This window comes from Muscardinus avellanarius, assembly GCF_963383645.1.
Source record: "Muscardinus avellanarius genome assembly, chromosome: 10".
Lineage (NCBI taxonomy): Eukaryota > Metazoa > Chordata > Mammalia > Rodentia > Gliridae > Muscardinus > Muscardinus avellanarius.
In genome coordinates this window covers 75311083-75336920 of record NC_137796.1, presented here as the reverse complement: position 1 = coordinate 75336920, position 25838 = coordinate 75311083, and the positions used below count along the sequence as shown (strand labels likewise).

The window sequence follows — 25838 nt, the reverse complement described above, 5'->3', positions numbered from 1 at the left end:
TTTTATTCCCAGTACTTTGGAGGTTGAGACACAAGTTGGAGAACAGTCTCAGCTTCTTAGCGAGACCCTGCCTGTTTCGAAATAAAAATCAGGCTGGGGGTGTATCTCAGAGGTACAACGCCTCTGGGTTAGGAAGTTTCTGGGTTCAAGTCCCACTACCACGAAAAAAAAAGGGGGTGGTCTGAGAGTGCAGGTCGGAGGCCGCAGGCGCCCGGGCTTGATTCCCAGCACACCCCCCCCCCCCCCACACACACACCCGGGCTTGATTCCTAGCACACCACACACACACACACACACACACACGGACACACACCCGGGCTTGATTCCTAGCACCACACACACACACACACACACACACACACACACACACACACACACACACACACACACACACACACACACACACACACACACACACACGACAGCCTCGAGGGGTCTCCTTCCCAGAGCCGAGGCCGGGCGGCGACGCCAGGCTCCTCCGGGCCCGCCGCGCCCAGCGCGTCCGCGCGCCAAGATGGCCGCCCAGTAGGCCGCCCGCCGCCCGCGCGGCCCGAGCGCTGCCGAGCGCGGCCGAAGCCGAGAGGAGCGGGAGCCGGAGCCGGAGCCGGGCGGGCGGGCGCGGCCCCGCCCCGAGCGGGGAGCGGGGCGCCGCCGGGGGAGGGGAGGCCGGATGTGAGCGGAGCGGCCATTTCCTGTTTCTCTGCAGTTTCCCTCAGCCTTGGGTGGTGGCCGCTGCCCGGCGTCGGCTCCCAGTTCGCCGAGGGCGAGGCGGCGTGGACCGCGGCCCCGCTCCCCGCGCCCCGCCGCCGCCGCCGCCCGCCGCGCCCCGAGCCCGCCGCCGCCCCCGCGGCCCCGCGCGCGGCCCCGATGCAGGCCATCAAGTGTGTGGTGGTGGGAGACGGGTGAGTGCGCGGCCGGCCGGGGCGGCCGAGGGCGGCCGGGGGGAGGCCGGGGCGGCCCGGGCGGCCGGGGGCGGGATGCAGGCCGGCGCCTCTGTTTTCTTCTCCGCCGCGGGGTCTGCGTCCCCCGAGCCCCCGGCGCGCGCGTTTGCACCGTGACCCGGAACTGAACTTGGACCGGGCGGGGGCCCCGAAACCGTCGGGGTCGGGCTTTCCGTGGGGAAACTTGTTGAGAGGTTAGCCGTGGGGAGCGCGGGCTGTGTGTGTGTGATGGAGACTGTTGCTTTTTTTTTTTTTAATTTCCGCTCTCTGAACGTGGTGTCTACATTTAAAAAAATATATATATATATATAGCAAAAAGATTGGCCTTTGCTTAACGCGTTAGGTATGGCGGGAGCAGAACCGGCTTTCCTGTGGTGACTCAAGGCATTTCTTTTCATGACGGTCCATGGTGGTTACGGGCGCTCGAGGAAGACAAGACTCGTCTTATTCAGTTTTTTTCCCCCCTCCTCCCGTAGAAACAAGAATCTCAGTGTAATCCGAGCAAAATTGCGCGTCTCAGCGCTGCTTGTGTAGGTTAGTGTTAACGAGGAAGCCCGGAAAATTGCTAACCAGTTCGATGAAGCGCAGGATGCAACTGGTACATTTTCAAGTAGAGCTAAGTGGAGGGAAGAGTTCTGGCATTACTGTTAACTTTTGGTCAGTAGTCTCCAAACCCGTCATTAGAACTGATTTTGCTTTTATGCCTCTAAATGTATTCACAGATTTACACCTTATCTACGTTAAACTTAAAATTATTTCTGGAATTTAGATGTAAAGTAGGAAGTCAGCTGATCTTTCTTTTTTTTTTTTTTTAGTGGTACTGGGGATATTGAACTCAGGAACCTTCTATCTCCGAGTTACACCCCCAGCCGTATTTTCTTTTGAACTGTCTCACTAAGTTGCAGAGGGCCTCAGGAGGTAACTGAGGCTGCCCCTGAACCTGCGATCGATCCTTCTATCTCAGCCTCCCAAGTACTGGGATTAACAAGCATGCTCCACCATGCCAGGCTCCTGATTTTTTTCTAAGGCCAGTCTGAGATTTGTCTCACAAAAGTGAAAGTTTTTGGCCAGGTGTGGTGGCTCACTCTGGTAATCTCAGCATTTGGGAGGCTGAGACAGTAGGATCCGGGTTCTCAGACAGCCTCAGGTCCTACTTAATGAGACCCTTTGCAACTCAGTGAGGCCCTGTTTCAAAATAAAAGAATAAAAATTAGGGCTGAGGGTGTAGCTCAGAGGTAGAATACCCCTGGGTTCCATCCCTAGTACTGCAAAAAAAAAAAAAAAAGTGAAAGATTTTATTAACACTTCCTGGTTTTATCTCTGTAACCAAGTTTCACTCAGGAATGTGTGTGCTACTTTCTTTAACCTTTTAAAAGAAAGTTTTACTTTGTCACTTGAAAAAGCTCAGTTAATTGGTTTGATTGTGACCTCAGTGAATTAGTTTAAATGAAGTTTTGATTCTTTTGCATTTCACTTTGTCTTAGGAACATTCACAGTTAATTTGAACTTGAAAAGTTAAAAATGTTGAATTGGTAATGCTTAGAATATGAAGTCCTACGTAGCAGTTTTTTGTGTGTACATGCATGTGGGCGCACTGGAGAACCCAGGACGCTCCACCTTTGAGGTACATCCCTAATCCTTTTTTTTTTTTTTGTTACTGGAAAAAGCATTCTGCCTCCAAGCTACACCCCCAGTCCTATTTTATTCTTTTTTTTTTTTTGAAACAGGTTCTCATTAAGTTGGGAGGGCTTCACTTCGAAGCAAGGTCTTGCTAAATTGCCCGTGCTGGCCTGGAAACTGTGATCTTCCTGCCTTAGCCTCACAAGTACTGGGATTATAGGTGTGTATCATTGTGCCTGGCTACATGCTAGTTTTTTTAAAAGTCCATTTGGAGCTGGGTTGGTGGCGAACACCTGTAATTCCAGAACTTGGGAGGCTGAGACAGGAGCATCACAAGTTTGAAGTCAGCCTCAGCAATTTAGCTAGGCCCTGATCAACTTAGTGAGACCATTTCAAAATAAAAAGGGCGAACGCCTCCTGGGTTTGGTCCCCGTGCTGGGGAGGGGGGAGTTAAATTGGTAGGGTGTGGTGGTACATGCCTATAATCCCAGCTACTCCAGAGGCAGAATCAGGAATATAAAAAGTTTGAGGCCAAGCCAAGTATGGTTGCGCACACTTGTAATACCAGTACTTGGGAGCCTGAGACAGGAGGATCTCAGGTTTTTGGACAGCCTCAGCTATTTAGTGAGGCCAAGTAGTGAGTGAGGGCCTTTGCAATTTAGTGAGCCCTTGTTTCAAAATAAAGAATAAAATATAGGGTGGAGGTGTAGCTAGAAGGTAAAAGGCTCCTGCGTCCCATTCCCAGTACTAAAAAAAAAAAAAAAAAAAGTTTGAGCCCAGCCTGGCCAATTTAGCAAGATCCTGTCTCAAATAGAAAATAAAAAGGAGCCAGGTGTGTTGCACAGCTATAATCCCAGTACTTGGGAAGCTGAGACAGGCTATCTCAGGTTTAAGGGTAGCTTAGCAACTTAGACCCTGTCCCTGTTTCCAAATAGAAAATAAAATAAGGCTGGGTTGGAATAGGTAGGATGCCTTTGCTTTCAATCTCCAGTACCAGAAAGGGGAGGGGGAAAGGACTGGGGATGTAGGCCAGTGGTAAAGCACCCATGGGTTCAGTCCCCTTAACTAACTAAATGCATAAATAAATAGAATTGCTGCTAATTCAGTACCCAATCATAGTATGTATTTGAAAATTTGTAAGACTAAAATATAAGCACAGTAGACATATTTAATTTATTTAATAGTAACAGATCAGGGACCTGTGCCATTCCTAATGTATCCCCTCACCAGCCAATGTTGGGGCTCAACCCGGGGATCCCCACGCTAGGCATGGGGATCAAGCATGCTAGGCAAGCTCTCTTAGCTACACCTCTAGCCCTATATTGGCTTTTATTTAGTCAGATACTTGTTGAAGGCCTACTGTGGGATCTAGATCCTCCCTTCATTCCCATACACCACTTACTTATAGGGTAACCCTAAGCAAATCCCTCCCCCTCCCATGGGAGGTTCCTCAAGGCGAAGTTAAACAAGACTAAACAAGAAGCTGTACATTAAGAGTCTCTTAAGTGCCTGGCCTGTTGATGAGTGCTTAGTAAGTGCCAGTTATCATTGTTGTTATTTTTGCTGCTGAAGGTTGAACCCAGGGCCTTACCTCACGTTAGGCAGATGCTCTATCACTAAACTAAGCTCTAGCTTCTGTTTTTATTACCATGAGGCTGTGTGAGGGTGTATTACAAACATAAAAATGAGTTCCTGGCCTTGAGGTGTCCCCCCCCCCCCCAGTACTGGGGATGGAACCCAAGTGCTTTCTACCTCTCCCAGCCCTATTTTTATTTTGAAACAGGGTCTCACTGAGTTGCCAAGGGCCTCAACTAAGTAGCTAAGGCTGTCTGCAAACTGCAGTCCTCCTGTCTCAGCCTCCCTAATGCTGGGATTACAAGCGTGCGCCACCATGCCTGGCAAAATTAAAACTTTTATTTAAAAGGACTGGGAGTGTAGCTTGAATGTAGAATGTCCCTGGGTGAAGTTTTTAGTTTTTTTCCCCCTTGTATGTGGCAGTGCACACCTGTAATCCCAGTACTTTGGGAGGCTGAGAAGACAGGAGGATCTGCAGGTTTATGACTAGCATTAGTAATTTAATGAGACTGCCTGCAATTTAGACCATTTCAGAGTAAAAGGGCTGGGGTGTCAGCTCAGAGATAGAATTCCCCTGGGTTTAATCCCCAATGCTACATACACGAAAAACAACACCTTGCCTAGTATAGGCACAAGGCCCTGAGTTCTATCCTTAACATAGTGAAGACTTTTTTTTTTTTTGGTGGTGGTACTGGGGATGGAACCCAGGGGCTTGCTACTTCTGTGCTACATTTCCAGATGTATTTTTTACATTTTATTTGGAAACAGGGCTCACTAAGTTCCTGAGAGCCTCACTAAGTAGCCTAGGCTGGCTTTGAACCTGCACGATCCTCCTGTCTCAGCCTCCCAAATACTGGGAGTACAAGCGTGCGCGCCTTCACACCTGGCTGGAGTTGGGAAAATTTTTATGCTCTCTGGATCTGTCTGTCTGTCTGTCTCGTTCTCTTTCATTTTCTTCTTTGTTTGCTTTACTGAGGATTGAACCCAGGGGCACTGTACTATTGAGCTACACTCCCAGACCTTTTTTTTACTTTTTATTTTGAGACAGGATTTTGCTGAGTTTTCTAGGATGGTCTCAAACAGTTGTCTTAATGGAAAAATGAAGATTATAACAGAACATAAGTTACTGGCTTTAATCTTGGTTATTTCTATAAGTAAGATCATCCCATGTCCTTAGCAAGAAGAGATGACAATCTCTTCATATTTTTTTTCTCCTACTTTCTTATTCTTAAATTATACTGGGCTTTTTTGTTGTTGTTGTTCTTGGCTTCCCCATATGATGATGGTTTGGTTCTTTCATTCTTTCTCCATTCCTCCTAACATTTATTTATTTATTTATTTATTTATTTATTTATTTATTTATTTATTGTAGTACTAGAGATTGAATTCAGGGACATTCTACCTCTGTGCTACACCCCCAGAACTATTTTAATTTTATTTTTTGGTACTGGGGGTAGAACTCGGGCATTTTACCTCTGAGCTACACCCCCAGCCCTGTTTTTTATTCTTTATTTTGAAACAGGGTCTCACTGAGTTGCAAAGGGCCTCGTAAGTAGGTGAGACTGTCTACAAACCTGGATCTTCCTATCTCAGCCTCCTAAATGCTGGGATTACAAGCGTGTGCCACCACGTTTGGCTTTATTTATTTACTTTGTGGTACTGAGGATGAAACCCCAGGGTATTCCACCTCCGAGCTACACCCCCAACCCTATTTTTTTATTCTTTATTTTGAAACAAGGTCTTACTGAGTTGCAAAGGGCCTCACTAAGTAGCTGAGGCTGGGTGCAAACTGCAATCCTCCTGTCTCAGCCTCCCAAATGTTGGGATTGCAAGTGTGCACCACCACACCTGGCTATGTTTTGTTTTTAAACATGGTCTCACTAAGTTGTGGAGGGCCTCACCAAATTGTTGAGGCTGGCTTCAAACCTGTGATCTTTGTGTCTCAGCCTCCCAAGTACTGAAATTATAGGTTTGGGCCACCACGCCTGGCTATTTCTCATAACTCTTAATATACATGGCAGCCTTCTCTAACTGTCCTCAAGACTAGGTTAGCTCTTGTTTATATATATCCATAGCATCTTTAATAATACCACACTTATAATTTTATGTAATATAATGATTGCTGCTGACACCACCACCACCTCCTCCTTTTTGGTGGTATTGGCAACTGAACTCAGGCATTCTACCTCTGTGCTAAACTCCAAGCCCTATTTTATTTATTTATTTTTATTTTGAAACAGGGTCTTGCTAGGCTGAGCCTGGCCTCAAACCTGTGATCTTCCTCCCAAATACTGGGATTACAGGCTTGCATCACCACATTTGGCTTCATTTTTAAAAATTTAATAACTGCATAAGCTACATGAAGTCTTGCTCATTAAATTATTTTTAGCACCTAGTATACTTCCTGGCTAGCACACACTTAGTTGGTATACATTGGAATTGAATTAATGCTCACAATAGTTTGGCAAAGATTTGGTAGTTTTGCGTCCATTTTACAGGCAAAACTGAGGCATACGAAGGAAGTTTGAACTTGCCAAAAAATGATAGCCAGTAAGTGATATAGTTGGCCCTGCATTTCAAATACAGGCTTCTGACTCCAAATCCTTGGCTCTTTCTCCTATGGGCTTATTTTGACATTCTAAGCCTTTCACAAAATGAGTGAGTCATTTCTATTTAGAAAGCCTTTAGCACTTGGAAGTTAACTCCTGATGATGTAATGTTTGACTGTGAGGTCTTTGGGGTGGGGAGTTCCAACTTCTGTTAAGCTCTTAATAATGTTATGAGTAAAACAAGTATTGGCAGGACTGAATGGGCCTGTAATCTACCCTTGTTGGGACATTTTTGCCTTAAACAAATCCTGAAGTATAGTAGAGATTAAACAATAAAACCTTACAAATCAATACTAGTGTATCATCTTAGCCTTAGTAACAACAGAAGATTGAGGGGAGCTAGACTCATTACAGAGAGCATTTGGTGAATTGACCCCTCAGGATGGCAGCGACTCACTCTCAAGTCCCTGAGGTTGACCTGTGAGTGTCATAAAACTTGGACACAGTGGGGTGTGGTGGCGCATGCTTGTAAACTCAGTACTTGGGAGGCTAAGACTGGAGGATCACAGGTTCAAGGTCAGCCTCATTAAGTAGTGAGACTCATCGACCCAGTGAGACCCTGTTTCAAAATAAAATAAAAGTTGGGCATGGTGGTGGGTGCTTGTAATGGGAGGCTGAGACAGGATCGTAGATTCATGGCTGGCCTCAGCTACTTAGTGAGACCCTGTTTAAAAATAAAGAATAAAAAATAGGGCTGAGGGTGTATCTTGGAGGTAGAATGCCCCTGGATTCAATCCTAGTACTGCCAAAAAAAAAAAAAAAAATAGGGCTGAGGATGTAGCTCAGAGGTAGAATGCCCCTGGATTCAATCCTCAGTACTATAACTGAAACCTGGAACCCCCCTCTTCAAATGGTGCAGTGACTTTACTGTTTATTTACTTGTTCATTTTGCAACATTGAGGATTGAACCCACCCTCATACAAGGTAGGCAAGCATTCTATCACTGAGTTACATTCCCAGCCCCTTTTTTTGAAAGTCTCCCTAAGTTGCCCAGACTGGCCTTGAACTTGTGATCTTTCTATCTCATCTTCTGAGTAGCTTGGATTATGGGTATGTACCGTTGTACCTAGCCACTGACCTTAATTTTTAGGATTTTTTTTTTTTTTTTTTTTTTTTGCGGGTCTGGGGATGGAACCCAGGGGCATTCGACCTCCGAGCTACACCCTCTGCCCTATTTTTGATGCATTATTATTATTATTATTATTATTATTTATTATTATTATTATTATTATTGGTGGTACTGGGGTTCCTGGAAGCCCTTCTATCTCCGGGCTACACTCCCAGACCTGTTTTTATATTTTTATTTGGAAACAGGGTCTCCTAAGCCAGCGCACGTGGCTGGCTTCGAACCTGTGCGATCCTCCTGTCTCTGCCTCCCAAGTGTGTGTGTGGGGGGGATTACAAGCGTGCGCCACCACGCCCGGCTTATTCTTTATTTTGAAACTGGGTCTCACTGAGTTGCAGAGGGCCTCACTAAGTAGCTGAGGCTGTCTGGTAACCTGGATCCTCTGGCCTCAGCCTCCCAAATGCTGGGATTACAAGCATGTGCCACTACGCCCGGCAATTTTTAGGATTATTTTATTGAAAAAAATTCAAAGCATGCATAGTGGGCCTGTGATCCCAGTACTTAGGAGGATGAGACAGGAGGATTACAGGTTTGTGGCCAGCCTCAGCTTAGTGAGGCCCTCCGCAACTTAGCCCCTGTTTCAAAATAAAGGATAAAAAATAGGGTTGGGGTGTAGCTTGGAAGAAGAATGCCCCTGGGTTCCATCCCCAGTACTGCAAAAAAGTGGTGCACACTTGTAATCCTAGTACTTAGGAGGATGAGACAGGAGGATTGCAGATTCCTGGCCATCCTCAGCAATTTAGTGAGGCCCTCCACAATTTAATGAGACCTTGTTTCAAAATAAAGAATAAAAAAATAGGGCTGGGTGTGTAGCTCAGGAGTACAATGCCTCTGGGTTCAGTCCCCAGCCAAACACACACATACGCACAGTTCCTTTTGATTTTTGTCTTTTACTACAATTTTTTAACTATCAGTGCTAATGCTGTGTGCCTAAATAGAACTAGACAGCTCTCAAATCTCTTTCTGAAGAATTCTAGTTTGTTTACTTTGAATTTGATACAGATATATGTGTAGTGTTTAAATAAAGGTTATAAAAACTGTTTAACGACGTGAATGTGGTATGTATACACGGTTTCTTTTCCTTTTCCTAGAAATTATTTTAACAGAATAATGGAAACTAGAATAACATTCATATTGACTAAGCAGATGTTTTTTCTTCCCCTCTAGTGCTGTAGGTAAAACTTGCCTACTGATCAGTTACACAACCAATGCATTTCCTGGAGAGTATATCCCCACTGTGTAAGTATCTTCAGTTGTGAGTTTACTTCTTTGCAATATGTTTTTCTGCTTTCTTTGGATGTTTGTTTTGCTACGAAGTCCTTCTTAATGCTTATATTAACTGATATCGCTTATTTTCCTTGAAACATTGAGTGGGATCTAATTGTAAGGTATTTGGGGGCTTTTATTTTTGTGGTACTGGGAATGGAACCCAGAGGCATTGCACCTCTGAGCTATATCCCCAGTCCTATTATTTTTAGTCTTTTTATTTTTGCAAAGGGTCTCACTGATTTGCAAAGGGTCTCGCTAAGTAGCTGAGGCTGCCTGCGAGCAATCCTCTAGTCTCTGCTCCCAGAATGTTGGGATTACAAGTGTGTATGCCACCATGCCCGGCTGGGGCTTCTAAAAAATATTTAGTTTAACAACAGTTTTCTCATATGATAGAACAAACACAGGTTTCCTGATGGATTTTTAGACACTCTGGAAAGCAAAGAAAGTTTATTTATTTATTTATTTATTTATTTATTTATTTATTTTTGTGGTACTGGGGTTCCTGGAAGCCCTTCTACCTCCGGGCTATACTCCCAGATCTATTTATTTTTGGAAACAGGGTCTCTTATGCTAGAGCGGCTGGCTTCAAACCTGCGCGATCCTCTTGTCTCCACCTCCCAAGCACAGGGATTGCAAGCGTGTGCCACCACGCCCGGTGCAAAGAAAGTTTAAACTAACTGAAGTATAGCGTTTGGATGATTATATAAAGCTAGAGCCAAAAGGGGCCTGACCAAGGTTTGGTCAGAAACAGTCCCTTTTTAGTTAAAAAAGTTTTTGATAAATTTGGTTCTGTGGGAACCGGAACATGATCATTAGGTTTTGTTTTTTCTGGCAAGTCATCAGTGGGATACAGGTCACTGTTGAGTTATATAGGGCTTGAGAGTTGAAGTCAGGGTGGGAGGGTGGAATTAGCTATTGCTGTTTATTCCCCACAGACAGCAGAATTGGGTGGTGGCGGAAAAGTGCCTTTTTGATGATAGGTTACCAGAGATCTCCAAGTAGTCAAGCCTTATGATGCACCACCGTGTGGCCACAGTGAGTTCTGTCCTCACATCTGCATCCTGTGGCTACCAGTGAAGGCAGGGACCCCAGGGAGAGGAGCCACTTCAAGTACCATCCTGCTCAGGCACAAGTGATGTGTGCTTTTTTTTTTTTTTTTTTTGGTGGTACTGAGGGTGGAACCCAGAGGCTTTCTACCTCTGGGCTACACTCCCAAACCCATTTTATATTTTAATTGGAAACAGGGTCTCACTAAGTTGCTGAGAGCCTCACTAAGTAGCTGAGGCTGGCTTCGAACCTAAGCGATCATGATCATCCTGTCTCCGCCTCCCAAGTGCGGGGATTACAAGCGTGCGCCACCACGCCCGGCTTGACGTGTGCATTTTTTAAAAGTGGAAGTGGAAGTATTTTTTCTTGTCCTGTATTTATGGCGAGGATTTTCCTTATCTACATGTATAGATAGAGCTTAAATCCTCAATGACTATGGGTTTTGAACTACTATCACTGTTATATCACTGGTCTCTTGAGTCCTCCCTTTCCTGTTTTAAAAATATAAGAATATTCTCTAACATTTTTTTAGGATTTTTTTTGGCTAAAGTTTTATCTTTAATTGATTTTGAATTAACTTTTGGTATAGTATCAGGCAAGCCACTGATTATATTTTTACAATGGGAGGGAAATAACATAATGCCATTTCATTGAATTATCTGTCCTTTCCTCATAGAAGCAGAATTACTACATTTGTCAAACCTTTCTTTTTTTTTTTCTTTGGTGGTACCGGGGTTCCTGGAAACCCTTCTACCTCCGGGCTACACTCCCAGACACCTATTATTTTTATTTGGAAACAGGGTCTCTTAAGCCAGCGAGGCTGGCTTCAAACCTGCGCGATCCTCCTGTCTCCGCCTCCCAAGGGTACTGGGATTGAACTGAGAGGCATTTACTTCTGAGCTATGTCCCTGCCCAATTTTCTTTCTTTTTTTTTTTTTTTTTTTTTTTTTTGTGGTACTGGGGATGGAACCCAGGTGTGCCTCTGAGCTACTCCCTCAGCCCTATTTTTTTTTTTTTTTAATTCTTTACTTTGAAATAGGGTCTCACTAAGTTGTGGAGGGCCTCATTAAATAGCTGAGGCTGTTTGAGAATTGTGACATGCGGGTTGGAAGCCAGCCTCTCTGGCTTAAGAGACCCTGTTTCCAAATAAAAATATAAAATAGGTCTGTAATAAGTGTAGCCCAGAGGTAGAAGGGTTTCCAGGAGGCCCAGTACCACCCAAAAATAAAAAATAGGGCTGGGGTGTAGCTCAGAGGTCTAATGCTCCTAGGTTCCATCCCCAGATCTGGGAGAAAAAAAACAAAAACAAAAAACAAAGAACAGAAATACGTCAGCAAGTATGAATTGAAAGAGGGACTAATTCCACCCTTTATTTTTCTTGGGTTGAAAAATCTTTAGCAATTTATTAAAGGCAAATTTTTTTTAATTGCCCAAAGTTATTTATTTCACTTACATTTTGTAGCTCGTCCTTTGTTTTTCAAGTATTTTTCTTAAGTTCTGTGTTTTGCTGGTTCCCCATATATTTCAGCGTTCCCCCTTCTCTCCACGCTTCTCCTCTTCATGCCTTAGGGACATTTTCTGGCCTGGCAGCATCCATTTCCATTTGCTGCTTCTCAGTACCTCCTCTGGGATGCTGCTAGGACAGTGACTTTGGTGCCATGTCTGACTAACTACTTCTATACCACTCTACAGCTTTGACAACTATTCTGCCAATGTTATGGTAGATGGAAAACCAGTGAACCTGGGGTTATGGGATACAGCTGGACAAGAAGATTATGACAGATTACGTCCCCTCTCCTATCCACAAACAGTAAGAATTGCGACTGATTTTTATGTGTCTCTTACAGTTCTTGAATGTCTACTTAATGCTTATCACCTACAGATTTGGTTGTATTGCCATGATTTGGATATATTGAGTAGTAGCAAGTACTCAGGGTACCCAGGGGCATTTGGCCTCCGAGCTACACCCCCTGCCCTATTTTTTATTCTTTATTTTGAAACCAGGTGTCACTGAGTTTCAGAGGGCCTCACTAAGTAGCTGAGGCTGTCCGCGAACCGCGATCCTCCAGGTCTCAGCCTTCCAGATGCTGGGATTACAAGTGTGCACCACCACGCCCAGCTTGGATATGTCTTTAATAAAAAATAAAAATAAATAAACTCAGGGGTTTGTGCATGCTGTACCACTGAGCCACAATCCCAGACGGGGGGCATTGAACCCAGAGGCACTCAACTTTTTTTTTTTTTTAAATGGTACTGGGGGTGGAACCCAGGAGCTTTTCTACCTCCGGGTTGTACTCCCAGACCTGTTTTATACTTTATTTGGAAACAGGGTCTGACTAAGTTGTTGAGAGCCTCACTAATTAGCAGAGGTTGGCTTCGAACCTGTGCGATCCTCCTGTTAACCTCACAAGTGCTGGGATTACAAGTGTGTGCTACCATGCCCACTCCCCAGACCTATTTTATATTTTATTTGGAAACAGGGTCTCTCTAAGTTGCTGAGAGCCTCACTAAGTAGCTGAGGCTGGCTTCGAACCTGAGTGATCCTTCTGTCTCAGTTTTTCCAAGTACTGGGATTACGCGTGTATGCCACATGCCTGGCAGCATTAACAATATTTAGCTTTGTGCATTTTACATTTCTTGGGGACAGTACTGGGTATTGAACCCAGGGGCATTCTACCTCTGAGTTATACTTCCAGCCCTTTTTGTATTTTAAATTTGGAAACAGGGTTTTGCTGTTTCTCAAGATGGCCTCAAACTTGTGATCCTCCTGTCTCAGCCTTCCAAGTATTGGGATTACAAGTGTGTACCACCATGCCCAACTGCATTTTATATTCTTTCATTTAGTTTGACAACCATATGAAATAGGTACTATGATGTTTGTTTTCACATATCAGTTTTTCAGTTTTATAAAATGTGTGCTGTGTCCAATCAGAAAAAACATTTAGATTAGTTTTTTTGTATGAGACAACTAAATGTTTACTAAAGCCAATTAGAGTAGTAGCTAGCAAGAAGAGTGGGTTTGTAAAAAGATAGGGTCCTGAGTAGAAGCCACTTTAGACAAGTAGCTCTTACATATGTCATTTGCTGATCTTAATAACATTTATTCTTCATTTTGTAAAGTGTATTTTAGAACAGTTTTGGAGACAGTAACTGGTGAAAGCAAAGCTTTACATACATACATACACGTGGGAAGCAGCAAGGGGATTCCTTGGGTTCAGATTGTGCTTGCCCACTTCCTGGCTGTGTGACCTGCAGCAGTGTCTTCATTTCTCTGGTCTTTGCCTTTTTGTTCTAGGGTAAGATGAGTTGATACATGTAATGCACACACTTCATTGTTAGCTGCTATTCAAATTCCTCCCCTTCCTTATTGATGTGACTTGATCAGTCTTGAGTCTTGAGGCTTCTGATTCCCACATTGTGCCCACACAAGCGTGATATCCCATGAGCATGCTTGGCAAGTCAGCATTGGCCAAGAGTCTTGCGTTGGGATCAAGGGAGCAGCTAAGACAAAGGCAGGATTTGAGCCTGATTGGCGAGGCAACTTTAATTGGCTTAATCCTTCTTTTCCTCCTGTAGCTCTAGTCTACCACAATTTTGTGATTTTTTTTTATAATTCTTTATTTTTATGCCTCCATTAGTACATTGTCATTATACATCATGGTGAGGTTAAAATGATAGTATTTGGCACATTTCTTCAGTGTCCCTTCTCATTGTTTTTTTTTTTTTTTTTAAATGAACTTCCTGTTTGGTGATAGTTTTAAATTTTTGAGTATAGCTTTTCCCCTCCAGTTATCATTGCCTGATAGTTTTAAATTTTTGAATATAGCTTTTCCCCTCCAGTTATCATTGCCTTGTGCATTTTGTTTTCTGCTGGAAGTATTGCCAGTAGATAATCTATTTGAGCTGTAGATTTTTGCTAATTTTACTTTAGCTTAATTTTAGTTAACAGTGCTAAATAAAGACCACAAATATAACATGGACAAGTTTTAATTGGGTGGTTTCTCAGTTAAATCTATAGCTAAAAAAAAAAAAATCACTATGAGTGTTAAATCACTGAGTGTTAAAAATCAGGCAGGGTGTGGTGATGCACACTTGTAATCTTAGTACTTGGGAGGCTGAGCCTGGAGGAGTGTGGATTCAAAGTCAGCCTTAGCAACTTAGGCTGTCAGCAACTTAACAAGACCATTTCCGAATTAAAAGTAAAATAGGACTAGGGGTGCAACCTGGAGGTAGAAGGCCCCTGAGTTTTACCCCCCCCAAAAAAAAGGCCATAATCACCACCAAACAATTTAGATTCTTTAATAATATCTTGCAAAACTATTGTATAACCAGCAAGCATCAAATAATTTCTGATTTTTAAGTGGATTTTAAAGCATAGTAACTGGTAGAGTAGGAATCTCCAACCCCCTACTACTTGTATCTGGAAGGGTGTGGTGTCATTTCTGAGAAATGAGAAGTGACTACCACTGTGACTCAGGGGTGCAGGATAGGGCGAGGCCTGTCTCTAAGGGAGTCAGCGCAGCCAGCCAAAGGTGACCTGGCAAGAGTCCCACTGTGCACTGAGGCACACAGGTAAGTACTGCGGACGCTCCTCAGGGGGAATAAAGCTGTAATGCCTGAGGCCTGAAATCAAAGTGGGTGTTGTCTTTATGGGGCTTAAGACTTAAACTCTTCTGCCTTATCTGCTTGTATTGGGTAGACTGCTAGAAGGGAGTAAGATACGATTTTTGCTCTCAAGGAGCTCAAGAAAAGTCCCCAAAGTGATCGCTTTGTAATATACCATGTGCCAGCATGGGAATACTGATAGGGGCTGCTTAGGGAACAAAGAGGGGAGGGCACTGTTGCCTACTAACTGTTAAACATATGCCTGCTTGGGAACCTTGGAGTTAAGGAAAATACCTTGGCATTTAAGGGGTAGGCCCCAAATGCTCAAATACTAATGCCTGCAAGGTCTCATTATTTTTTGTGGCACTGGGGATTGAACCCAGGGGCATTTTGCCTCCTAGCTATACCCCTAGCCCTATTTATTTATTTTCTTTTAATTTTGAAACAGGATCTTGCTAGGTTGATGAGAGTCTCACAATTTGCTGAGGCTGTCCTCAAACCTGTGGTCCTCCTATATCAGCCTCCCAGGATTGGGATTAAAGGTGTGTGTGGGTTACCACTCCTGGATGATCTCATTATTTTAAACCACACTGTTCTACCAAGAGGAATAGGCCTGAGAGTTATAGAATGGCACGCTGGTCTCTTGTTAATAAAGGGGAAACCTTAAACTTTATGCTGACTGGAACATCGTCTGTGATTTTAGAGTTAGAGTTGTGGGCCTCTTTACGTGGCTTATCCAAGACTGCTCAAACCTACTCCTGAAGAGGGAGGATGTCCTACTCTTGAAGAGAGCAGACTATTTCTTAATTAAGGCACCCTAAAAAGAGATGTTATGTTTCCTGTAGTCATTTAGTGATATTCTTTTCTGTTGAGTAATTCCATGGAACTATAGTGTAACCACCAGGAGGCACAGCTGGAGAGACTGTAGGGTGAGGCTTGGGCTTCTGTGTATGAATGATCGGGGAATGAAAGGGCACAAAAAAGGAGGAGTTTGTTCTAGATGAATGCTGCCCAGGAGGCAGAGCAATTCTATGATCTAGCTTTATTTTGTGGGAGGCAGAAGGGGTGCTGGGAGTTGAACCTAGAGGAGCTCTGATGCTCTTTTTAAAAAAAAATTAATTTTTTCTATTTTTTTTTTTTTTTTTGCGGTACTGAAGATTGAACCCAGGGGTGCTCTACCTCTGAGCTACATCTCCTGCCCTATTTTTTATTCTTTATTTTGAAACAGGGTCTCACTAAGTTGCAGAGAGCCTCACTGAGTACCTGAGGCTGTCCGCGAACCGCAATCCTCCTGTCTCAGCCTCCCAAATGCTAGGATTACAAGTGTGTGCCACCATGCCCAGCTATTATTTATTTTGAAACAGAGTCCTGCTTAGTTTTGGAGGGCCTCACTTAAGTAGCTGAGGCTGGCCGCAAACCTGTGATCCTCCTGTCTTAGCCTCCCAAGTACTGGGATTTCAAGCGTGTGTCACCATGCCCTTTTTTTTTTTTTTTTTAATCTCCAGGGTCTCACTAAGTTGCTGAAAGCCTCACTAAGTAGCTGAGGCTGGCTTCGAACCTACGTGATCCTCTTGTCACAGCCTCCCGAGTAGTACTGGGGTTACAAGCATGTGTTACCATGCTTGGACTAAAAAAATTAAAAATTTAAAATTGGGTCTTGCTAAATTACCACGCCCTGGCCTTGAACCTGCAGTCCTCCTGTGTCAGCCTCCCAAGTACAGGGATTACAGGCCTGCCCCGTTGCACCTGGCTATGTATGAGGCTAACACCTGTGATGGGTAAAGAAGTAGTCATTGATACTGTCTGGGAGAGAGGGAGGTGTAGTGATTATGTAGTCTGCACAGTAATCTTGGGTCTATTGCTACTCACATAAAATTGTGAAGTGGTCTTTTACTCTTTATTTGCTTTTGCTTTAGTTTCAGCATGGTCTTGGGGCGTCCTGTCTGATGTTGATCCTATGGGAGATTGTTACATCACCATGCAAAGGTTCCTCCACCAGGTTCCTTCCCAAGGATCAGGCTGCTTTTCTTTTTTCTGAGTGCCTGCCTGCCTGCCTGCCTTCCTTCTTTTTTTTTTTTTTTTTTTTTTTTTTGCGGGTCTGGGGATGGAACCCAGGGGTATTCAACCTCTGAGCTATACCCCCTGCCCAATTTTTTATTCTTTATTTTGAAACAGGGTCTCACTGAGTTGCGGAGGGCCTCACTTGGTAGCTGAGGCTATCTGCGAACCGCGATCCTCTGATCTCAGCCTCCCAAATGCTGGGATTACAAACGTGCATCACCACACCTGGCTCTCTGAGTGTTTTTCTGAGAGGCTCCTCACTGATGACATATGTCCAGGTTTTTTTGCCTTTTTGCCGGGCATGGTGGTATATGTTTGTAATCCCAGTACTTAGGAAGCAAAGACAGGAGGATCCCAGGTTTACAGCCAGCCTCAACTACTTAGTGAGACCCTGTCTCAAAGAATAAAAAAATAGGGCAGAGGGTGTGGCTTGGAGGCCGAATGCCCCTGGGTTCCATCCCCAGACCCACACACACAAAAAAAAAACGGGCTGGGGGATATAGTTTGGAGGTAGTGAACATTTCTGGCTTCAATTCCTAGTATAGCCCTGATTTTTATTCTTCATTTTGAAATAGGGTCTCACTGAGTTGCAGAGGGCCTCACTAAATAGCTGAGGCTGTCTGCAAACCACAGTGCTCCTGTCTCAGCCTCCCAAATGCTGAGATTACGAGTGTGTGCTTGTAATAGGGCTGGGGGTATAGCTTGGAGGTAGCTACGCCCCTGGGTTCCATCCCCAGTACCACAAGTAAAAACAGTTTAAAGGCTGGGGGTATAGCTTAGTAGTAAAGTGCCCTAAGCTCAATATTCAGTCCTGCAAGGTGGAATAAAAAAAATCTAAATCTGAGAGTAAAGCTAGGTTGAAAACATTTGGATGAAAATAAAATGAAAGAAACAATCTTGTGATTATAATGAGATCTCATTCATCCAAGAACCTGCCCAGTGTCCTTCTGCTAAAAGCAGGCCCATCTTTGTGGCCTGTACCACTGGCTGGCAGAGGAGTGCTGGAGGGAGTAGTCTAGCTGTACCCGTGACCGGTGAGGAAGGAAGTGGCTTGATGGGGTAAAAGACATTGAAGATGGGCAGCTTTTGTAAAAGGTGTGCTGCGCATCTGGTGTACTTAGAAATGTCCTGATCTAAGAAGAGCAATGTTCAAATCCACAAGAAAGATGGACCAGTGACCAGGGGCATTCTAACTCAGAAGAAAGACCACAGACCCCAAGACAGGTGCTCCTGAGGAGTGCACAGTGTTACTGGACGTGAAAGAATAGCGCACCCGCCAAGGCAGACCAGCACAACCTTCATGTGCTTTGGTGTCAGGAAAGCAAAGTTGGAAGGATTTGATGGTAGAAAATAAGTACCAGAAGCACCAGACATGTTCCTGAAAGCTATATTTAGACTGGGGGAAGAAAAGGAACTAGGAAGGAACAGGCAGATGGTGTGATGCTCACATGGGATGGGAAGTGGAACTGTGTGGCTCTAGTGTGCGTGTCCCTTACCATCAAAAAAAGATGATCTTAGAAGCTGAAAAGGGCATGACACACGTAGTTAGAGGATAGTGTGTGTGTGGGAGCACTGGGGCATTCTACCTCTGAGCTGCACCCCTAGCCCTATATTATTTTTTATTTTGAAACAAAATCTCACAAAGGTGTTGAGGCTGGTTTCAAATCTGTAATCCTGTCTTGGCCTCCCATACACTGGGATTACAGGCCTGAGCTACCTCCAGGTTTAAAGGATCTTGTCTTTGTGTGACTGATCTTGATGAGTATGTATCACAATGTTTTTGTTTTGTTTTGTTTTGTTTTTTGTTTGTAGTACTGCCAGTTAATCCCAGGGGCACTCTACCACTGACCTTTATCCCAGTTCTTTTTAAAAATTATTATTTATATTTTGTTTCTTTGGTACATGAAAGCAGGGGAATTCTGCCTGTGAGCTACATGCCCAGTCCTTTTTATTTTGAAACAGGCATGTGCTAAGTTGCTTAGGCTGGCCTCAAACCTGTGATTCTCCTGTTCTTAGCCTCGCAAGTATTGGTATTAGAGGCAGGAGCCACCATACCTGTTTATTTTTATGTTGAGACAGGGTATCACTGAGTTGTAAGGCTGGCCTCAAACATGTGATCAATCCCTTCTGCCTTGAGTAGCTGGGATTACAGGTGTGCCACCACACCTTGGCTCAGTCTGCTGATTTTTATTGCAGCAAAGAAATTAATTGAAAGCATTTTGATAAAACTGGAAATGTCACTTCTAAAATTTGTCACTAAGGAACAGCCTCACCAAAATTTGCGAAGAACCCTGAAACTAAAAGTCTTAGAATAACACTTCATTTCAGTAGTGCAAGTCTGTCAATCCAAACAACTCCCAGAACTCGGGGGAAGACAGGATCACAATTCTGCACAGGAGACTCAAAGTTTAGACAGCACTGGGATTGTGAACTCTTGGCTCTGGCCATGTCCTGATTCATAGTAACATTTCACAGGCAGGTGCCTTTTCTGTTTGCTCAGGCTTCAGCTAGGTTCATCTTTGAGAATTTGCATGGAACTCTTTTTGTGTTAGTGCATGGCACTGGGAATTGAGCTCAGGGGCATTCTACCTCCAAACTACACCCCCAAGCCCTTTTTTCCTTTTTTTTTTTTTTTTTTTTTTTTTTTTTGTGGTACTAGGGGTGGAACCCAGGAGCTTTTCTACCTCTGGGCTATATTCCCAAACCTATTTTATACTTTATTTGGAAACAGGGTCTCACTAAGTTGCTGAGAGCCTCACCAAGCAGCTGAGGCTGGCTTTGAACCTGTACGATCCTCCTGTCTCAGCCTCCCAAGCGCTGGGATTATAAGCATGGGCCACCACGCCCAGCTACTATTTTATTTTATTTTTTTTTTTGAAACAGGGTCTCACTGGGTTGATGAGAGTCTAACTACTTGCCGAGATTGTCCTTGAACTTGAGATCCTCCTGTCTTAGCCTCCCAAGTATAAGTGTGTACCACCATATCTGATTTTTTTTTTTTTCCCCCAAGGTACTGGGAATTGAACCCACGGGCATTCTGCCTTCTAGCTATACCCCCAGCCTTTTTTATTCTTTATTTTGAAACAGGGTCTCACAGAGTTGCAGAGAGCCTCACTGAGTAGCTGAGGCTGGCCACAAGCCTATGATCCTCCTGTCTCAGCCTCCAAGTACTGGGATTATAAACTTGTACCACCACGCCCAGCTTCACATGGAACTCTTTGAAGATGTACCTCTTGCTGATGGATGCCAGTGACAGTTAACAGCAGGCCTTGGGACATTTGTTAATGATTCTACCTTGGTGGGAACGTATTACATTCTGGCTTGCAGCCGGGTGGTGTGGCGCACACTTGTAATCCCAGTACTTGGGAGACTGAGACAGGAGGATCACAGGTTCGCAGCCAGCCTCAGCTACTTAGGCCCCTGCAACTCAGTGAGATCCTGTTTCAAAATCATACTAAAAGCGGGTTTGGTGACATACTCTTGTGATCCCTATTTTTGGGAGGCTGAGACAGGAGGATCTCAGATTCTCGGCCAGCCTCAGCTACTCAGTGAGGCCCTCTACAATTTAGTGAGACCCTGTTTCAAAATAAAGAATAAGCCGGGCGTGGTGGTGCACTGAGAGGCTGAGATAGGAGGATTGCAGGTTCACAGCCAGCCTCAGCTATACTTAGGCCCTCTGCAACTTACTGAGACCTTGTTTCAAAATAAAGAATAAAACATAGGGGTGGTGTGTAGCTTGGAGGTGGAATGCCCCTGGGTTTAATTCCCAGTACCTAAAAAAAATTTTTGGTGCATGTTGCCACAGGCAGAAGGAATGTCTCTGCTGCGCCCCTTCGCTGTTGTTAACTGCACAGATGGACAGCCTCCCTTTTTTTTTGGCCAGTTTCCATGGAGTGATTTGGAGGCACTTGGCATCAAGGACATTATATGCTTTTGGATCCCTTAGAAGAGTTGAGATGAAATTCTGATTAAGAATAAATAGTAGGTTACGTTGATTTTTGTTTTCCTTAGTTCTTACTGAATTCAAACAAAGTTCTCATGCGTTACTAGGTTGGAGACACGTATGGTAAGGATATAACCTCCAGGGGCAAAGACAAGCCAATTGCCGTATGTAAGACTTTCAATCGACTTCAGTCTCAAGCTTTATCTGTTCTCTCATTTCACTTAGTTTTCCTAGGAATTCTTATTGAGCCTCAAGTTCCTTGAGTGTTTTATATTTAATTCACTCAAGGTGGGGTTTTGCTTGACGTAATAAGTTTTCCTCGGAGCGTGACGGTTTACCTACCAGCTTGATTGAAGCAGTTTGTGAACTGCTTGCTCCCGTCCTCCCAGATGAGAGGAGGGGTTAGAAAGAGGCCTTCTCTCCAGGCTGGTGGGAGGTGCAGCTGCGGAGAAGCCGCCTGGGAGCTCACGTGGGTGGTGTATGGAGCTGGGGCAGGACTAACCTTGCTGCCAGGTCTTTCTCTCTGCTGTGGTATCCTGTATGGTTGGGCTGTTGGGGTGGCTCTGCAGCGCTGGTGAGCTAACCCATCCATGCTTCGAGATGGTTCCCAATCAACTTGGATGCCGGGATGCCCGGGTGATTTTAGATAAGCTTGTGCATGCGCCAGCACTAAAACAATGTCATTTATAAAAAGCTGTTGTGTGGGATGTTTCTTTCCTTTTCAGGTACAAGATAACCGGCTGGATGGTTTAAAGTGCTAGCTTGGGAATTGTATGCATTTCACAGAACAGCATAATTGCCTTTTTCTAGGGATATGTTTTATAAACTTAGCATTTTAGAAATTCTTGGGCATTTCTTACACAGGTAAATATTTGAATTTTACTTTATAATACCAGATTGGAAGACTCATATATTAGTTAGAAATTTTCTCCAAATACGTATTCTGTGCTGCTTTTCCTTTGCATCTCTCCTGCCCTGGGGCACGTTCTCCAGGGCTTCTGGTTGTGCTTGAGAAGCTGTGACAGCGTCAGGGTGGTTGTCAGCCAGGAAGATGCCACTCCTACACTAAGCCACCCTTCCTTCAGAAGAGTGGGCTGGATAGCGACTACGAGCCACTGTCTTGTGCCTGGAGCTTGGTGACAAGCAGTTTATTTGGAACTTGGTGATAATCTAAGAATGTTTGTACTTAGCAAACAGAAAACTTAATGAAAAGTGTATTGTCTGTAGATAAGTTTTTAAACTGAGAGACCACATTTTACCAGCAGCATTGGAATAGTATGACCATAACTTGTCTCTTTAGAACAGATAGGTTCCTAGTGGAGAGTTGGGGTGATGAGAAGGAGGCCTCTCTGGGGCCTGGTTCAATGCCTCTCCAGTTTCAGACAGCTCCCAGCATATTTCTTCTTCCACTTTTCCCTTTCTCACAAGTCATGACTGCTTGACATGCCGGTTCTGGTTTGAGAGCCATGTGACTGACAGGCGGGAGAGTGAGTGGGGAGCAAGCTTCTGACATCAGCTGCTGGTACCAGTAGGCACGCGCTGTGCCCAGTGACTCATTCCAGCAGCATTTAAAAAGCAAAGCACATTCATCGTATTGAGATTGTTTTCTAACTGTTTCCCTGTCTCCTTTTTATAGGATGTATTCTTAATTTGCTTTTCCCTTGTGAGTCCTGCATCATTTGAAAATGTCCGTGCAAAGGTAAGTGGGGGATCTCTGTACCCCCATATGGGGAATTGAACCCAGGGGCACTTTTCTGAGCTATATTCCAAGTCCTTTAAATTTTTAATTTTTAAAATTTTTAGTTTATTGATTGTACTGGGAATTGAGCCGCAGGGGCATCCTACTGTGAGCTATACTCCACCTCCCCCTTCTTATTTTTGTTTTGAAACAGGGACTCCTTATGTTGCTGAAAGTTTTGCTAATTTGCTGAGGCTGGTCTTGAACCTGAGATCTTCCGTCTCAGCATCCAAAGTACTGGGATTACAGGTGTGTGCCAACACACCTGGCTTGTCAAAATTTTTTTGTGGCACTTAGGATTGGACCCAGGGGCATTCTACCTCTGAACTGTACTCTCAGCCCTATTTTATTTTTATTTTGAAACAAGTTCTCACTAGGTTGAAGGGTCTAGCTACTTGTTAAAGTTCTCCTCAAAACTTTGATCCTTCTGTTTCAGCCTCTTAAGTACTGGGATTACAAACGTGTGCCATCAAGCTTGGCTTAAATTGTTTATTTTTAAATTTATTTTTATTTTTTGCGGTACTGGGGATTGAGCCCAGGGGCATCCTGCCTCTGAGTACAGGGGTAGAACACAGAGTATAGAGAATAAACCCCAGCCCTATTTTTATTTTTTATTTTGAAATGGCATCTAAGTTGCAGAGGGCCTCACTCAAGTAGCTAAGGCTGGCCATAAACCTGTGATCCTCCTGTCTGGGCCCCCCAGATTACTGGGATTACAAGTGTGTGCCGCCACACCCAGCTTAAGTTTTTTTGTTTTGATTTTTTTTATTGTTTTTGGTGCTACTGGGGGTGGAACCCAGAGGCTTTCTACCTCTGGGCTATACTCCCAGACCTATTTTATACTTTATTTGGAAATAGGGTCTCACTAAGTTGCTGAGAGCCTCACTAAGTAGCCAAGGCTGGCTTCGAACCCGTGCAATCCTCCTGTCTCAGCCTCCCAAGCATGGAGATTACAAGTGTGCGCCACCATGCCCGGCTAGTTTAAGTTTTTAATTTTTTAAATATTTATTTTTTTGGTGGTACTGGGGTTCCTGGAAGCCCTTCTAACTCAGGGCTACACTCACAGACCTATTTTTATTTGGAAACAGGGTCTCTTAAGCTAGCGCAGCTGGCTTCGAACCAGTGTGATCCTCCTGTCTCCGCCTCCCAAGCGCGGGGATTACAAGTGTGCGCCACCACGCCTGGCTAAGTTTTTTATTTTTGAGACAGGGTCTTGCTAAGCTCCCAAGGCTTGAACTTGCATTCCTCTTACCTCCATCCCGAGTAGTGGGATTATAGATGGGCACCACCACCATACTTGGCTAATGGGGATTTAAATATATACATATGTTCTTACTTAGTCCCACTCTCAGGAAGAAACATTTCTCAGGAAGAAAAGTAAAATGCCATTTATTGTTAGGAATTTTCAGTTATTTAGAATGTTTTTAGTAGCCGGGCATGGTGGCGCACACTTGTAATCCCAGTGCTTGGGAGGTTGAGACAGGAGGATCGTGCAAGTTCGAAGCCAGCCTCAGCTACTTAGTGAGACCCTGTTTCCAAATAAAATATAAAATAGGTCTGGGAGTATAGCCCGGAAGCAGAAAGCCCCTGGGTTCTACCCCCAGTACCACCAAAAAAATAAATAAAATGTTTTTAGTGATTTTACTACTTAGGTGCCTATTCAGCTTTTAAGCATTATGGCTTTAGTATATAGATTTCTAAAGCTTCAGGTCTCATTTAGAAAATGGGTGTTCCTCACTAAAATTCAGCATCAGTTTGAAGTTGGTCTCATGACTCACTCACTCCCTTCCTTCCTTCCTGTGCTGGGAATTGAACCCAGGGACATTCTACCTCCGAGCTACACCCCTAGCTCTATTTTTTATTCTTTATTTTGAAACAGGGTCTCACTGTGTCGCAAAGGGCCTTACTAAGTAGCTAAGGCTGTCTTTGAACCAAGATCCTCCTGTCTCAGCCTTCCACATGCTGGGATTACAAGTGTGTGCCATCTCCCCAGCTCCATCTATTTTATTATTTATTTTGAAACAGTGTCTTACTAAATTGTGGAGGAGGAGGTCCTCCTGTTGCTGAGGCTGGCCATGAACCTGTGATCTTCTCTCTTAGCCTCCCAAGTACCGGGATCACAGGTGTGAGCCACACACCTGGGGATGATGGGTTTTCTGAAATGATCCAATGAATTGAACTTTAACCAGAAGTAAAGTGGTTTACTTTTGGGGCACCTTCCTTCCCTCCTCTTTTCCTTTCTCCAACTCCTTGACAGGTAGAGCTTAGGGACATTTTCTACCTCTGAGCTATACCTCCAGCCTGATTTTATTTTTTTATTCTTACTAAGTGAGTTGCTGAGGCTGTCATTGAACCTGTGATCCTCCTGCCTCAACCTCCCAAGTACTGGGATTACAGGTGTGTGCCATCATGCCTGGCATAGTCCTTAGATTCCTAAACTCACTGCCTTTTGCCCCCTTTTAGGAAAAAAAATATTCAGCGCCCCTCTAGGCACTTCCACCTTTTCCTTTAATCTTACCCCCTATTGCACCCAAGGCTACTACGTTCCCCTTGGGTGGTTCTAGTGTGCCCGCTGTGGGGGTGTTGCCAACGGCTCAGGTGGAAGGTGAGACGCGCGTGCTCTGTGGCAGGTGGGGCTGAGGTGGCGAGTGGCACCGTCTGGCGCCCTGTTTGTAGGTGAAGGGCGTCTGTGATGGAGTTTGGCACAGCCTATGTTCCTTTCTCCACATCTAGTGGTATCCAGAAGTGCGACACCATTGTCCCAACACTCCCATCATCCTAGTGGGAACGAAGCTCGATCTTAGGGATGATAAAGACACGATTGAGAAGCTGAAGGAGAAGAAGCTGACTCCCATCACCTATCCGCAGGGGCTGGCCATGGCTAAGGAGATCGGTAGGAGACCCCGCTTTGCATGTCTGCAGTGATGAGGCTGGAGGCCAGTCTGGGAAAGTAGAATGTTTTTCCTATTCAGGGTCTGGTTAACTTTTGGGGAACCAGCTAATTATGCCAGGTCCTTTCTGGGTCTTAGTACTGACATGTGGGAGGTAGAGGTGGGGCCAGGAGTTGGCTTTGCCATCCATGCTGGAAGAAGGTTCTAGGACACCGGGAGCTGCCTCTTGATGCTGTTCTGATCAGTTAGGTGGACCTCGCCTTGTGGCTGTGCTTTTCGTAGGTGCTGTAAAATACCTGGAGTGCTCAGCGCTCACACAGCGAGGCCTCAAGACAGTGTTTGATGAAGCTATCCGAGCGGTTCTCTGCCCACCTCCTGTCAAGAAGAGGAAGAGAAAATGCCTGCTGTTGTAA

The 25838-nt window shown here is 44.5% G+C and overlaps 1 protein-coding gene across 2 annotated transcripts; it reads left to right on the top strand.

Moving 5' to 3' along the window:
• Positions 1-826: 826 nt before the first annotated feature.
• On the top strand, positions 827-25838 carry RAC1 (Rac family small GTPase 1; the record flags this gene model as incomplete). Of its 2 annotated transcripts, XM_080703229.1 has the most annotated exons (7): positions 827-902; positions 9039-9110; positions 11880-11997; positions 20904-20960; positions 22433-22495; positions 25268-25427; positions 25708-25838. In XM_080703229.1, exons 1-7 carry the CDS (start codon positions 868-870, stop codon positions 25836-25838), a joined length of 636 nt encoding a protein of 211 aa, XP_080559355.1. In that variant the 5' UTR covers positions 827-867. The 2 variants fall into 2 exon arrangements, with proteins under 2 accessions (XP_080559355.1, XP_080559356.1); XM_080703230.1 differs by lacking the exon at positions 20904-20960.